Raw genomic sequence first — 15,828 nt, 5'->3', positions numbered from 1 at the left:
CAAGTTTCCAAGTCAAGATTGAATTGCACTAGTTGAGCTATAACACATAATACTTTCAAGTCGAGGTTGAATCACTCAGGCTAGACAATAACATACAATACTTCCAACTCAAGGATGAATCACACATCCTACAAATATTAAATCAAGCGATTTGAAAATTGAAGGAAAATCTGATCCAATCAAAACAAGTATACTAAATCCTAAACAGCCCTATAACTAAATAAAATCAAGTGCCCCTGCCAATGGTTTTCAAAAGTTTCCATCTTTTAGCTCAACTTTCTCGAGAAAGAAAATGGTGCAGTTTGTTTATTTAGCTCATCCTCAACTCGATGTATACGAGCACATTATCAAAATATGTATTTAGCCAAAGACTGCCATAAAGTAGACACATTCATTACAGTAGCATTGGATTATACTGATATGAACACTTATTGTCTCACGTAGAGTAGTTTAGATTAGTAATGTCATTAACATTTTGACCTTCATGTTTCTTCTCACACTGCATCACCATCTTGATTATTATTCCATATCAAACATCAACCAAATTTCATTCACTCTGTCCTCAAACTCAAATGGTGAATTGTACTGAGCGACAGTGTACTCCGTGGCAATCTCAGACGCATGGCTTTTCTCAATGGCAGCCGACCAAACGGTGCCTGAAAGACTGGCATGCAAGGCAGCAGCTTCTTCTCCGACATCAGAGTCGGATACGAATCCGCTGAATTGTCTTACGGCTGCATATATTGGTTCCCATCTCTGGGCATGAAGGCCTTTGGCCGGAGGAGGGCTAGCTTGGTTCTCTTTTGGAACGTAAAAGCTCACAACAAATGAGGATACACAGAATGGTCCGTCGCTAGGCATGACTTGGGTGATCACGGGAGCTGTCATCTCTATCTTCTCTTCAAATTTGTTTTTCCCTTGAATGTAGTCGAAAAGCCTGAAAAAGTTTGTTTTCACGTTTTTATTTTTCATGTTTTCGGAAACAAAAATAGTGAAAAGTTTGAAATTATAATTTCATATTGTCTTTTTAATTTTGTGTGAAAGCAGTTTTCAAAATTTTCAGAAAACAATTTAAATGACTTTTTGTTTAGAAAACAGCTTTCAAAAACACTTAACAAACAAGCTTTCTATATCATTGTGGTTTTTCCAAATTTTTCAGTTTCCAAGAACAAAAAAACAATTTTCGAAACCATTCATATCAGAGATTAAATACAATTCAATACATCTATTGAAGTATTTTTCACACATTTATAATTATACTTAACCAACTATCAAAACTTACATACACAAATATACCAAGTACTCACAAGTAAGTAGGACCCTATCCCCACTTGGCGTGGGCTCATCCAAGTTGAAACATTTTTTAGTACAACTATTAGGCCACGTTTGTTTGGCGGATTAGGTTGGATGGAATTGTTAGTAAGATGGTTAGTGAAGAAATTGTTAATGTGGAGAATGTTAGTGAGGGGGATTAAGTAAAAGTGTATCTGTTTTTATGATAGTGTAAGAGATGGTTAGTGATGGAATTGTTAAATTATTTTAATATAAATTAAATAAAAAAAATTATTTCTATATTTAAAAAAAAAAAAAACTAAAGCAAATAAATGCTCTTGGTAAAATAAAATAAAATAAAATTTTTATATAAAATAAACTTAATTTGCTCATTATTTTCCCAATTCCATCCAAAATCCAGCCGAGCTAATCCTCCTATTGAAGGGGATTACTATGCCCCTCGCACTATCAACCCCTCTACCAAATCATCACCAAACAAGTTGTGAGTAGGACCTACAGCTATAGTTATCCAATCCGGCCACCCACACCGGTAAACAAACATGTCCTTAGTGTCCAAACATTTTCTCAACTAATGTGACAATTGTTGAGTCTCACATGGGTGTGAAATCCACCATGTAAGATATTTGATAAAAATGTTGATAAAATATTTGAGGTTTCTAGCATTCATCTTTTAATTGATAATAATCTTATGATCCCAGAGTCCTGTAACCAAACAGGATGGGAGGAAACACCTAGCAAGCAAACTGATAAAGAGAATAATACCATAAAATTTCATAGGCCAACTGGGTTAGCATAAGATGCAATATGAAGCAGTTAATTTTTTATTATTTTGATAATTTATTTAAACTATTTTTTAATCATACTCTATAAACAAAAACTGTAACGAACAGTTTGGCACATACTGTAATAAAAAATAAAGAAATTATAAACACCCCAAAAGTTCTGGATGTGATAAAAGAGTTCTTACTGTAAGAAGCCAGTTCTGGTGCTTTCAACAAGGGAGATGTCTTGAATGGGTGAAGTCGACATCCACACCGTTGAGTTATAGCGACGAATTTCATAGCCATCACCGACATGAATCACCTCATAGCTTGGGCACTCAATCCGGCTACAGGTTGGTGGGGCAGAAACGCCACCAGCCTTGTTACTCAGAGTTTCCGGCCACAGGCCGGAGTTAGAGAGGAGACTCAAGAGAAATGAGAGCTTGAACAGATTGAGAGAGGCTGTCATGGTGATATTTGGAATTGCTGAGAAAATTTAGAACTGAGTTTTGAGAGACACCGCAAAGCTAAAAAGGTTTGGTAGCTTCTTGTTAGAGAAAGAGTGAGGTGCCTAATGGCCACACAATTATAGGGGTGACTTGGTATAAATTTGTATGGTTGAAAATAAAGCTATGACTCTTCAATGAAACAACTGTAAAATCCAATTTTTTTATGTGTAGAATTATTTTTGGATAAAGTAGTAATTAAATTAATTTATATGAGTCATTTTAGTAACATCAAGGAATTAGTTATGAGGTGGTTTTTTTTTTTTAATTTTTATTACTTAGATGGTTAAGTTTGTAATTTTGGGAGATTGGGTTATAGGCCCACTTGGGCTTTAGGTCTTGGAAACATAGAAGCACAAACAAATAGAGGTAGTGATGTTGTTGTGGCTGCTGCGGCAGATCTAGCAATATAGAAAAAAAAAAAAAAAAAAAAGGAGAGAGAAGAAGAAGAAGTAAAGAAAAGAAAGAAGATTCATAGGTTGGTGACTTTGATCTAATCATCTCTTGGAGGTAAGATTTGTTTTTATGGTACTCCTAACTATTTCTTTAAACATAGTATCTTGTATGTTGATTGGGTGTATGTATTTTGGGGATTTGGAATTTACTTGTAGACTATAGGATTAGATTAGTACATTATAAAGAAAAGAATGATAGATGCATCATGGCGATCAATAATAATTGTTTATGTGGTATAATATTTTATTAGGTTTGTGAGATTGAGGTGGATCTTGGTAATTTGAGATTAGCTTGGGAAATATTATTTTAGCTGTTTGAGGTAAGTAACCCTCTATCATTGTTGGTTCATTTTTATTCCTATCGAATTGTTTAAAATCATAAATATTTATTTATAGCCTTTATGTTCTCTTAAAATAAAATATGGGTCAAATATAAAACAACATCGAATATTATTATGAAAATTATTTGAATATTTGGTTAAACTATTCTGAAAATTGTACTAAACGTTTATTCATGAAAACTTCGAATGTTTTATTTAAAAGTTGTGTATTGTTTGAATTTTGAACATCACTCTAGTCTGACTATGATTTGGACCCTAGCCAATGGGGGTTATTTATTGGCACAGAAACTGGTTTCTTTTGGGGCTTTACCACCGGCCTATGTGTGGTTCTGGGCCTTGTCACGGGCTATGTGACTGTAGTCAGTAAGACTTGGGTTTTGTGAATCAAATCATTGAACCATCTGAATATCGAACCATCAATTTGAACAATGAATTATCTTGTTGGCTTTTCATTTAAAATGTATTGTACATTGTTTATTTTTAGCTATGAAACCATCTTACAAAATAATTGTTCATTTATTGAACTGTAGAAAAATTTATATTTATTGATTATCGATTTATTTTTATTTTTTTTAATACTTGATCCAGCTGGCAGTGATGGTTGGTTATTTACTAGGCTGTCTAGCTTACCCTTATTTTATTTTTTTCAGATTCTGAAGAGTAGAGCTGCGCGGAATTTTTTTTTTTTACATATGGGAGTGCCGAGAGTAGGACTATGATTTAAGTACTTGGATTATTTGTTTTGTTAATGGATTTTATTAGTGGACTTGGTGGATAATTTCATATGATAAGAATAATCAATTTTTTTTTATATGGATTTTAGTATTATGATAATTAAGGATTTGATTGGAGTATTTTACATTGTTAGTTATGTGTTGGACTCTTAGCCTTGCATGCTTACTTAAATGAGTGTGCGGCGTTGTCACGGAGCTTGGGACGTGACAATTTAGTGGTATCAGAGCCAAGTTGTAATTTTTAAAGGCTGGTATAAAATAGTGGTGAGATTGGGTAGATATAGGATTGGGAACGCTTATAATTTGATATAATGTTATTTTTATTTACTTGTTATAGGGACTTGAGAATAGAATAAGATGAGATTTTATTATTGATGCATTTAGGTTGCAATGGAACATGAGGAGACATTGGCAAATATGGCTAGGAATACACGCCAGGGTCAAACGAATCGACGGACTGGTAATAGCAATTGGCGAGGGAATGTGACTAATAATGGTAGTGGTTCTCAAGCAGTCGGAGGAAATCAGGGGCAAGAGTTGGGACACCAAGAACAAGCTGCAATCCCCAATCCAATTGAAATGGTTCAAGTGCTTCAAACGTTGTCCGGGGTGGTGCAACAACAAACCACCATAGGGAATAACTTGACTAGACTTATGGAGCAACAACAGCGGATGCAGCCAGGTGTTGGGTCACAACCAAGGCCACGTTGTAACATTACCGAGTTTAAGAAGATAGCCTTGGCATTTGACGGAGCCACAGACCCTTTGGAGGCTGAAAAATGGTTGACAGAAATGGAGAAGTTGTTTCCCGTTTTTGAGTGTACGGATGATCAGAAGGTGACCTATGCTACGTTTATGCTACAAGGGATAGCTAATGATTGGTGGCAGATGGAGAAGCGCATACACGAGCATGATGCCAACCCCTATACATGAGAAAGGTTTAAGAAGGCATTCAATGAGAAATACTTCCCTAGGAGTGTTCGTCTACAAAAACAGAGGGAATTTTTGAAGTTAGAGCAAGGGAATAAGACGGTTGCAGAATATGAAGCTGAGTTTACAAAGTTGTCTAAATTTGCATCAGCATTTGAAGCAGATGAGGATAGCAGAGCACGAAAGTTTGAAGGTGGACTAAGAACGAACATTATGCAACAAGTGGTTCCTTTCGAGTTACCTACTTTTGGAGCAGTGTTGAATAAGGCTTTGCTAGTTGAGAGTAGCCTTACCAAAGCCCAAGAAGAGAATTATAAGAAAAGGCCTAGTTCTTCCAACTTCCAAACTAACAATTCGAAGGGCAATGCTAAGAGACAAAACACTTCTTCGGTTGGGAGTTGGGGAAGTCGAACTATGGGTAGTAGTGTTGATAAGAAGAATGATCGGGTGCAATGCACTAGGTGTAATGGATTCCATCGGGATAGTGAGTGTCGTTGGAATACTGGGGCTTGTTTCTCTTGCGGGCAACAGGGGCACAGGATAGCTGATTGCCCTAATCGGAAGGGGCATGAGATTGAACAGAAAGCATGGACAAATAAAGGAGCATCAACAGACAAAGGGTCTTCAGGAAGTCAAAAGAAAAATGGAGGTCATAAGCCAAAGACTCAGGGTCGAGTGTACGCACTCACGCAACAAGATGTTCAGACTTCCAACACGGTGGTGTCAGGTACTGTTTTAGTGTCTTCTGTTTATGCACATGTGTTATTTGATTCTGGCGCTACAAATTCATTTGTGTCTATGGGATTTGTTAAGAAACATGGATGGAGATGTGTCTCTAGAGAGATCGACTTATGTGTTGAAACCCCGATAGGAGGGGTTATGGTTGCTGACTTAATTTGCAAATCTCGTGTGGTTAGTATAGATGACAGGAAATTACTTGTAGACTTAACTGTTTTAGATATGCGGGACTTTGACATAATTCTTGGAATGGATTGGTTGGCAACCAATTATGCTTCTGTGGATTGTCGAGGCAAAAGGGTAGTATTTCAGATTCCTAATCAACCAGAATTTTGCTTTGTGGGTAGTGGAGTTAACACTCCTCTTATGGTAATCTCAGCTTTGCAAGCTAGACGGTTGTTAAGGAATGGTTGCGAGGGCTATTTAGCTTCTGTGAGAGATACCCGTGAGACTGAATTGAAGTTAGAGGATATTCTAGTTGTGATGGAATTTCCCGATGTTTTTCCTGAAGAGTTACCGGGGTTGCCACTAGATAGAGAGATTGAGTTTGCCATTGAATTGATACCTGGCACGGGTCCTATCTCCAAGGCTCCGTATCGGATGGCCCCAGCAGAGTTGAAAGAGTTGAAGGAACAGTTACAAGAGTTACTAGATAAGGACTTTATTAGGCCTAGTGTTTCTCCTTGGGGTGCGCCCGTTTTATTTGTGAAAAAGAAGGATGGTAGTTTTCGCCTTTGCATTGATTATCGAGAGTTGAACAAGGTGACAATCCGAAATAAATATCCTTTGCCTAGGATAGATGACCTATTTGATCAGTTGCAAGGAGCATAAGTCTTTTCTAAGATTGACCTTCGTTCTGGCTATCACCAGTTGAAGGTTAAGGTGGAAGATATACCTAAGACAGCCTTCCGAACTAGGTATTGGCATTATGAATTTTTAGTGATGCCGTTTGGGTTGACCAATGTGCCTGCAGCTTTTATGGATTTAATGAACAGAGTATTTAAACCCTTCTTAGATCAGTTTGTGGTAGTTTTTATTGATGACATTCTTGTGTACTCAAAGAGTAAAGAGCAGCACGAAGAACATCTGAGAATAGTGTTGCAGATATTAAGGGAGAAGAAATTATTTGCTAAATTAAAGAAGTGTGAATTTTGGCTGGAGAGTGTATCATTTTTGGGTCATGTGATATCTAAAGATAGGGTGTCTGTTGACCCGAAGAAAGTGGAGGCGGTGGTGGAATGGAATCGGCCTACTAGTGTCACTTCGTTGAGGGATTTTCCCGAATTTCTATGCCTTTAACTCGTTTAACACAAAAAGGGGTTAAATTTGAGTGGTCTGATGATTGTGAGAAGAGTTTCCAAGATCTAAAGAGTCGATTGGTGTGTGCTCCAGTACTTATAGTTCCGTCCGGAGATGAAGGTTTTACCATCTATAGTGATGCATCGAAGATGGGCTTGGGTTGTGTCCTGATGCAAAATGATAAGGTAGTGGCATACGCGTCTAGGCAGTTGAAGCCATATGAGCAGAATTATCCTACGCATGATTTGGAGTTGGCTGCCGTGGTGTTTGCATTGAAAATCTGGAGGCACTATTTGTATGGGGTGAAATGTGAGATATTCACTGATCATAAAATTTTGAATTATATTTTCACTCAAAAAGAATTGAATATGAGGCAAAGGCGATGGTTGGAGCTATTAAAGGACTATGATTTGACTATCAATTATCATCCAGGAAAAGCTAATGCAGTGGCGGATGCCTTGAGTAGAAAGACCCCGAGTAATTTGGCTACCTTGATCACTGACCAAAAGAATATCTTGGAGGACTTACAGAGGTTGAATATTGAGATTAGATGGCACAACCATGGAGTGCAGTTGGCAAACCTTAGGGTTCAACCCACATTGATTGATAGAATTAAAGATGCTCAAGGAAGAGACTCTCAGTTGCAAAAACTTAAGGCTGAAATGGAAATAGGGCTACAGATGGAATTTTGTATGCATAAAGATGGAACCTTGAGATTTGGAGAGAGGTTGTGTGTGCCTAATGATTTAGAGCTCAAGAGAGAAATCCTAAGAGAAGCTCACAGTTCAGGATATACTGTACATCCAGGAAGCACTAAAATGTATAAAGACTTGAAGAGGAACTTTTGGTGGAATAATATGAAGAGGGAAATTGCTCAGTATGTTGCTCAATGTTTGGTATGTCAACAAGTGAAAGTTGAACATCAGAGACCTGCAGGTAAGTTACAACCTCTTCCTATTCCCGAATGGAAGTGGGAACATATTACCATGGATTTTGTGACAGGGTTGCCTAGGACCCAAAGTGGTAACAATGCTATTTGGGTTATCGTTGATCGATTGACCAAATCCGCTCACTTTCTAGCTTTTAAGGTAGGGTTCTCCTTAGAGAAGTTTGCAAAATTGTATATCAAGGAGATTGTGAAGTTGCATGGTATTCCGGTGACCATAGTGTCTGATAGAGATAGCAGATTTGTATCTATGTTTTGGAAGAGTTTGCATACAGCTTTGGGCACTAGTTTGAATTTTAGCACTGCCTTTCATCCTCAAACTGATGGACAGTCGGAGAGAACTATTCAAACCTTGAAAGACATGTTGAGGGCTTGTGTTATCGATCTTGGAGGTTCTTGGGATGAGCATTTGGCCTTAGTGGAATTCTCTTATAATAACAGTTATCATGCGAGTATTCAGATGGCACCATATGAGGCTTTATATGGACGAAAGTGTAGATCACCTATTTGTTGGGATGATGTGGGTGAAAGGAAGTTGTTAGGGCCTGAGATTGTGCAACAAACAGTGGACAAGATCAATCTTATTAGAGAGCGACTTCGCACGGCACAGAGTAGACAGAAAAGTTATGCAGATAACAGGAGACGTGATTTGGTGTTTGGGGTTGGAGACCATGTATTCCTTAAGGTGTCTCCTATGAAAGGAGTAATGAGGTTTGGTGTTCGTGGTAAATTGAGTCCTAGATTTGTTGGGCCATTTGAGGTTTTAGATCGAATTGGTGAGGTAGCTTACAGACTTGCCCTACCACCTTCACTAGTTGGAGTTCATAATGTTTTTCATGTCTCAATGTTAAAGAAGTATATACCGGATCCTAGTCATGTGATTGATCATGCACCGTTGCAGTTTAAAGAGGATTTGACATATGAGGAACACCCTATACGAATTGCTGATAGGAAGGAACAGGTTTTGAGGCGTCGAGTCATTCACTATGTTAAGGTTCAATGGAGTAATCACTCGGAAAGAGAAGCTACTTGGGAACTTGAGGATGAAATGAGACAAAAGTATCCCCAACTTTTTGAAACTTCAAATTTCGAGGACAAAATTTCTTTTAAGTGGGGAAGAATGTAAAATCCAATTTTTTTATGTGTAGAATTATTTTTGGATAAAGTAGTAATTAAATTAATTTATATGGGTCATTTTAGTAACATCAAGGAATTAATTATGAGGTGGTTTTTTTTTTTTAATTTTTATTACTTAGATGGTTAAGTTTGTAATTTTGGGAGATTGGGTTATAGGCCCACTTGGGCTTTAGGTCTTGGAAACATAGAAGCACAAACAAATAGAGGTAGTGATGTTGTTGTGGCTGCTGCGGCAGATCTAGCAATATAGAAAAAAAAAAAAAAAAAGGAGAGAGAAGAAGAAGAAGTAAAGAAAAGAAAGAAGATTCATAGGTTGGTGACTTTGATCTAATCATCTCTTGGAGGTAAGATTTGTTTTTATGATACTCCTAACTATTTCTTTAGACATAGTATCTTGTATGTTGATTGGGTGTATGTATTTTGGGGTTTTGGAATTTACTTGTAGACTATAGGATTAGATTAGTACATTATAAAGAAAAGAATGATAGATGCATCATGGCGATCAATAATAATTGTTTATGTGGTATAATATTTTATTAGGCTTGTGAGATTGAGGTGGATCTTGGTAATTTGAGATTAGCTTGGGAAATATTATTTTAGCTGTTTGAGGTAAGTAACCCTCTATCACTGTTGGTTCATTTTTATTCCTATCGAATTGTTTAAAATCATAAATATTTATTTATAGCCTTTATGTTCTCTTAAAATAAAATATGGGTCAAGTATAAAACAACATCGAATATTATTATGAAAATTATTTGAATATTTGGTTAAACTATTCTGAAAATTGTACTAAACGTTTATTCATGAAAACTTCGAATGTTTTATTTAAAAGTTGTGTATTGTTTGAATTTTGAACATCACTCTAGTCTGACTATGATTTGGACCCTAGCCAATGGGGGTTATTTATTGGCACAGAAACTGGTTTCTTTTGGGGCTTTACCACCGGCCTATGTGTGGTTCTGGGCCTTGTCACGGGCTATGTGACTGTAGTCAGTAAGACTTCGGTTTTGTGAATCAAATCATTGAACCATCTGAATATCGAACCATCGATTTGAACAATGAATTATCTTGTTGGCTTTTCATTTAAAATGTATTGTACATTGTTTATTTTTAGCTATGAAACCATCTTACAAAATAATTGTTCATTTATTGAACTGTAGAAAAATTTATATTTATTGATTATCGATTTATTTATTTATTTTTTAATACTTGATCCAGCTGGCAGTGATGGTTGGTTATTTACTAGGCTGTCTAGCTTACCCTTATTTTATTTTTTTCAGATTCTGAAGAGTAGAGCTGCGCGGGATTTTTTTTTTTTACATATGGGAGTGCCGAGAGTAGGACTATGATTTAAGTACTTGGATTATTTGTTTTGTTAATGGATTTTATTAGTGGACTTGGTGGATAATTTCATACGATAAGAATAATCAATTTTTTTTTTATATGGATTTTAGTATTATGATAATTAAGGATTTGATTGGAGTATTTTACATTGTTAGTTATGTGTTGGACTCTTAACCTTGCATGCTCACTTAAATGAGTGTGCGGCGTTGTCACGGAGCTTGAGACGTGACAACAACCCCCATTGTAAATTCACAATCGTGAATTGTATTCCCAATTGGTTTACATGGTTACACGTGGAGGTAACGTTATCGGAATCTATAGGGCATATGTTGAGAAACAATAATAATTTTAATCACAAAATCAATCAACAATTTTTTTGGTGACTCTCTTGTCGGTTTTGTGGTTGTAGAATCATGGGTTGAGTAATATTATTTGGTATTTTGCACATAACAAAGCAATTACTCATGGGGAGCCAAAGCCAAAAAAGCAAAAGGAATCATAATTCATATTGGCAATTATTGGCATGGTCCAGAACCTGAGGCAGGGACCATTTAGAACATGGGGATATCTTTTGGTTGGTTACAAATTTCTTTTGGTACACAAGTTGACCTTGTGTTTAGATATTGAATTTGAGCAAAAGATTAATGGAGAGATAGAAAGTCGAAGGAAAAATTGATATAAGTTTATCTTTATCTGTTATTTTGTTGACGTCTTCAACCCTCTTAGAATCATTTATATTTGTGTTTATTAAATTGAATTGTTTGATGACTTCTTACTTTCTTAATTTTTTTGGGTTAATTTTACACAGTTCCTTTTATCTGAATAACAATATGAATTTCAATATATTCAATTAATAAATTATTAGGATTTTGTACCTTTAGACAACTTTCAATTTAAGCATTTCTATATATTCAAATTATTTGTCAATTCCGAAACTTTTCGAAATGGTTTCTTTTCCATGCTAATAGAAACAGCATACCGAAACCAAATTTTGATGCTTGGAGATAAAAGATTAATCATAGGAGTCTAATGAACATTGTACATGTAAAGATCAAAATCCTCCTACCATCAATAAAGACCGGTATAATTTTCACTAAGAAAAACATACTAGATTTTATAGCTTCACAGATTAACACAAAATGTTCTCAATGACTAAGTTCTAGAAAGAAGAACTGAGTAACGTATCTGAAACGTAAGACGCTCCTGCTAGACTGACAAACAGCTCAGTCATGGTCAGGAAAGCACCGACCGCCATCTGTGTAAGCTCCATCAAAAAAATGAAATTTAACCACATTGCCGGAATAAGTTGTTTCATTTCATCCATAATTTATGGTTTTGTGATCAAGAAACCAAGTCATTGTGACAATTAAGTTGTTTCATTTCATCCATAATTGTCCACAATATCCTTCTAATCTCTTGAAAATTTATATGGGATTGATCACCTGCGAAAAACAAATTAACCTTGTCTTTCACTATAATCCAACTACAACCCGGACTCTTTTTTATCCCTTTCGATTTCTTGGTCATTCTCACTTGCTCCTCATCCTTTCCTTTTCCTCCAATAGAGTATATGTCATGTAATACCACATAAGGTGTTGCATTATTAGGCTCCAGTTCAAAAAGATGTTGAGCTGCGACCTTTGCAACATCAAGACGTAAATGGGTCCTACTTGCACCAAGAAGAGCACCCCAAACCCCAGAATGGGGTTCAAATGGCATTGAATCAATCAGGTTCATTGCTTCATCAAGCAAACCGGATCTTCCAAGGAGATCAACCGTGCAGGCATAATGATCAGGCCCTGGCTCAATGTGGTATAAAGATCTCATGGATTTGAAGTAGTTCCATCCTTCTTCTACTAGTCCCACATGGGTACAGGCTGAGAGGACCCCGAGAAAGGTAATTTCATTAGGTTCCTGACCTACATCTTGCATTTTCTTCAATAACTCGACTGTTTCTTTTCCAAACCCATTTTGGGCAAATCCAGTTATCATTGAGTTAAAAGAAACAATATTGGGGACCCTGATGGATCTGAATATCCTATAGGCATCGTTTACATTTCCACATTTTGAATACATTGAAACAAGTGAATTTTGGATGGACAAATTGAATTCCATAACCATCTTCAGAACATGAGCATGGATTTGCAAGCCTTGGTTTAATGTTGCCAAACCGGCCGAAGCACTGAGAACACTACTTAAAGTAAGAGGATTCGGTCGGACTGATTTCCGAAGCATTTGGATGAACCAACAGATAGCCTCCTCATATTCCCCATTATTCACAAAGCCTGATATAACAGCAGTCCAAGCAACATCGTCTTTCTCAGGCATCATTTTAAACAACTCAATAGACTTTCCAGTCAACCCTTTGCTAGAGAAACCCGTAATCATGGTTGTCCAAGAAACCACATCTTTCTCCGGCATCTTCTCAAAAAGTCTGTAAGCCACTTCAATATCTTGGGCCTGAACATAACCCGCAATTAGCGAATTCCAAGAAACTACATCTTTTTTGTTCATCATGTAAAATACATTACTAGCTGCATCTACACAACTAAACCTACAATACATGGTAATAACAGAATTTCCCAAGAAGACATCGAATTCAAATCCCATACGCAAGACCAAACCATGCACTTGATACCCTTCTTCATATCTACCACAGTTTCCACAAGCTTCAAATATTATGGTCAGTGTAGTAGAATTGATTTTTACACTATCTTCCCGTCTCATTTCCAAGAAGAATCTGAACCCATCTTTGAAATTCCCCATCTTCAAATACCCATTTATCATCGCAGTCCAAGTAACCACATTTCTCTCTTTCATCCTATCAAACAAATCTCTAGCCTCCCCAATTCTTCCCTCCTTGCAGTACCCATCAACCATTGAGCTCCAAGAAACCACATCTTTCTCCACCATACCCTCAAAAACCCAAATCGCTTCTTTCAAATCACCCATCTTCAAGTACCCAGAAATCAACACATTCGAACAAACCGGGTCCCGCCAAATCACAGGCATCTCCGCATACAATTCCTTAGCTTTCTCAAGCATTCCCGCCTTAACAAAACCCGTGATCATCGCAGCATAAGAAACTGCATTTCGCTCAGGCATTTTCCCAAACAATTCAATAGCTTGATCAATTCCATGAACATTGCGAATGTAACCCGTGATCATTGCATTCCAAGACGCAACACTTCGTTCAGGCATTTCATCAAACACTTCACGGGCTTTCTTAATCTGCCCATTCTCAGCATACGCAGTGAGCATTGCTGTCCAAGAAATGATGTTTTTGGTGGGCATGCGATTGAAAATGGACTCGGCATCTCTGGTATTTCCGTTTCGGCCATTTTTTGTGATCTGGGAATTGCAGTAAACTTGAAATTTGGTGGATTTGGGAGTGGGTTTTGAGAGGATTTGAGTTGTGGAAGTTGAGAAAGTAGTAATGAAATATGAATAGTTTAGTTTAGAGAAGTTTATATAGGTATGAATATAAGTTCGATTAGCTAACATGATTGAGAACTCTGCAACGAGTCCATAGCAGAGTGAGTGCTTTGGGTTCGCCAGTTGAAACTGTTTCGCGCCCTTTCAACGATACCGACGAAATATATAAGCCGTCCTCATTTTAATTTTTCACGTATATTTAATTTTGAATTTTAAATTTTACATTAAATAAGGACAGTCAAATATATTTTCGTCAAATATATTTTCTTTACAAATGGTCCATTTAAAAGGCAAAGTCGTTATACAATTTATTTTATCAGAAATGCTTCCGACCCCCACTGGGGGTCGACCTCCAGTAAGGTGTCACTAGGGGATTGGCCCAAAAAAACAGTTTTCTTTTTTTTCTTTTTTTTTTTGTGTTTTCAGCGAATAGGGGGTCGCCACCTCACTGGGGGTCGACCCCCACTGGGTGTATAAATCACGGTTGTTATTTTATATTGATTAATTTATATATTGTTTGAAATGTAATGAAATTTTTTTTAATAATATGTTAGAACTTTCTTGGTTATAAAGTTTTATTTGATTTGGTTTTCATAATCTATTTTCAAAAAAAATTCCTAACAAGGTAAAAATTAAATTGGTGAAAAAAAATTAAAAACAAGTCATTTTTATATAATTTTATCTTTTGAGGGGATAGAAATTTTTTTTTAAATAATTTCCTTTTATATTTATTTTCATTAAATTAGTTTCTATTTTTTTAAAAGTCAAACATAACGACAATTTTGATATCATTATTAAACTAATCCATTAAATCAAAAAATTTAAAATTAAAAACATTTCATATATTAAACATATCTATTACACATTAAAAGTTTAATAATCATCCATTAAATGATAATCATCTAAAAATATCTATTAACAACAAATACAACCATATCCAAAAATATCAATAAAAACAACCGCTCATTACATGATCATCATCCAAACACATACTAAAAATTAATTTGGTAAAAAAATTAAAAAAATCAAAAAGTAAAAGATTTATCATTTTTATATAATTTTATCTTTGGTGAGTATAACTAATTTTTAAAAAATTAAAAATATTTTTTTGACATTTATTTTTGTTAAACTAATTTATATTTTATCAAATTGTCGATTTTTCCCTTGAAATGGAGCAACAGTATCTTCAATTGTCCTTATTTGAAATGATATTCAAAATTTAGAATTAAATGTATCACAATTGAAAAATTATAGACTAAAGTGACACAAATCTTAAATTACAAGGACCATCAGTGTAATTCACTCTATAAATAATTATATATTAATTAAAAATATAATTATTGCTACCTCTCTTAAAAATAATATATTTTTGTATTATAATTTTAAAAAAAAATTAAAAGATTAAAAGTACTTAAAAAAATATTTTAATTTTTGAAAAAAAAATTAATACAAAAATATATTATTTTAAAGTACTCGATTTTCGTACCAGATAAATAATTTGAGACACTATGAGTAAAATATGTTAGTAACAAAAATGTTTTCATAGGACATGCATATATATATATTTTTTAAATATAAATGCATTTGGCTAATTATTTTTACATTCATTATTTGCAAAATAAATAATCACGAAATGAAAATGCAACGTAATAAATAATAATATACATTTTTCAGAAGTGAAAGTGAGAAAGGATAAAAACCTTTCCTTTCTCAATTTTTTGTTTTCCTTCAATATAATTTTTGGACCTTTGACCTAATTCCTAAAAGAGTGATAATGGGCAGAGACTAAGCAAGCATTTACAATATCCATTACTTCAATTTCCTGTCCCTGTTTAATGATTAAATGGCTTTAGCTGGGGAAATCAAGCTCAACATAGTTGGCTGTGCAAGAGGTGATTGAGGTGAAGAA

The 15,828-nt window shown here is 35.4% G+C and overlaps 2 protein-coding genes across 2 annotated transcripts; both read right to left on the bottom strand.

Moving 5' to 3' along the window:
• Positions 1 to 276: 276 nt before the first annotated feature.
• On the bottom strand, positions 277 to 11,065 carry HBP1 (SOUL heme-binding family protein). The gene is made up of 3 exons (XM_028235078.2): positions 10,721 to 11,065; positions 2,261 to 2,706; positions 277 to 937 (listed from the first exon to the last, which is right to left on the bottom strand). Exons 2-3 carry the CDS (start codon positions 2,521 to 2,523, stop codon positions 520 to 522), a joined length of 681 nt encoding a protein of 226 aa, XP_028090879.1. The 5' UTR covers positions 2,524 to 2,706; positions 10,721 to 11,065; the 3' UTR covers positions 277 to 519.
• A 386-nt stretch (positions 11,066 to 11,451) lies between these two features.
• LOC114291059 (Tetratricopeptide repeat (TPR)-like superfamily protein) lies at positions 11,452 to 14,091 on the bottom strand. The gene has a single exon (XM_028235077.2). The coding sequence runs from the start codon at positions 13,986 to 13,988 to the stop codon at positions 11,826 to 11,828; it is 2,163 nt and encodes a 720-aa protein (XP_028090878.2). The 5' UTR covers positions 13,989 to 14,091; the 3' UTR covers positions 11,452 to 11,825.
• Positions 14,092 to 15,828: the final 1,737 nt, after the last annotated feature.

The sequence above is a fragment of the Camellia sinensis genome, chromosome 7 (assembly GCF_055761805.1).
Source record: "Camellia sinensis isolate YWXY chromosome 7, ASM5576180v1, whole genome shotgun sequence".
Classification (NCBI taxonomy): domain Eukaryota; kingdom Viridiplantae; phylum Streptophyta; class Magnoliopsida; order Ericales; family Theaceae; genus Camellia; species Camellia sinensis.
Note: the sequence above shows the minus strand (reverse complement) of the source record. Positions and strands in the feature narration are given on the sequence as shown.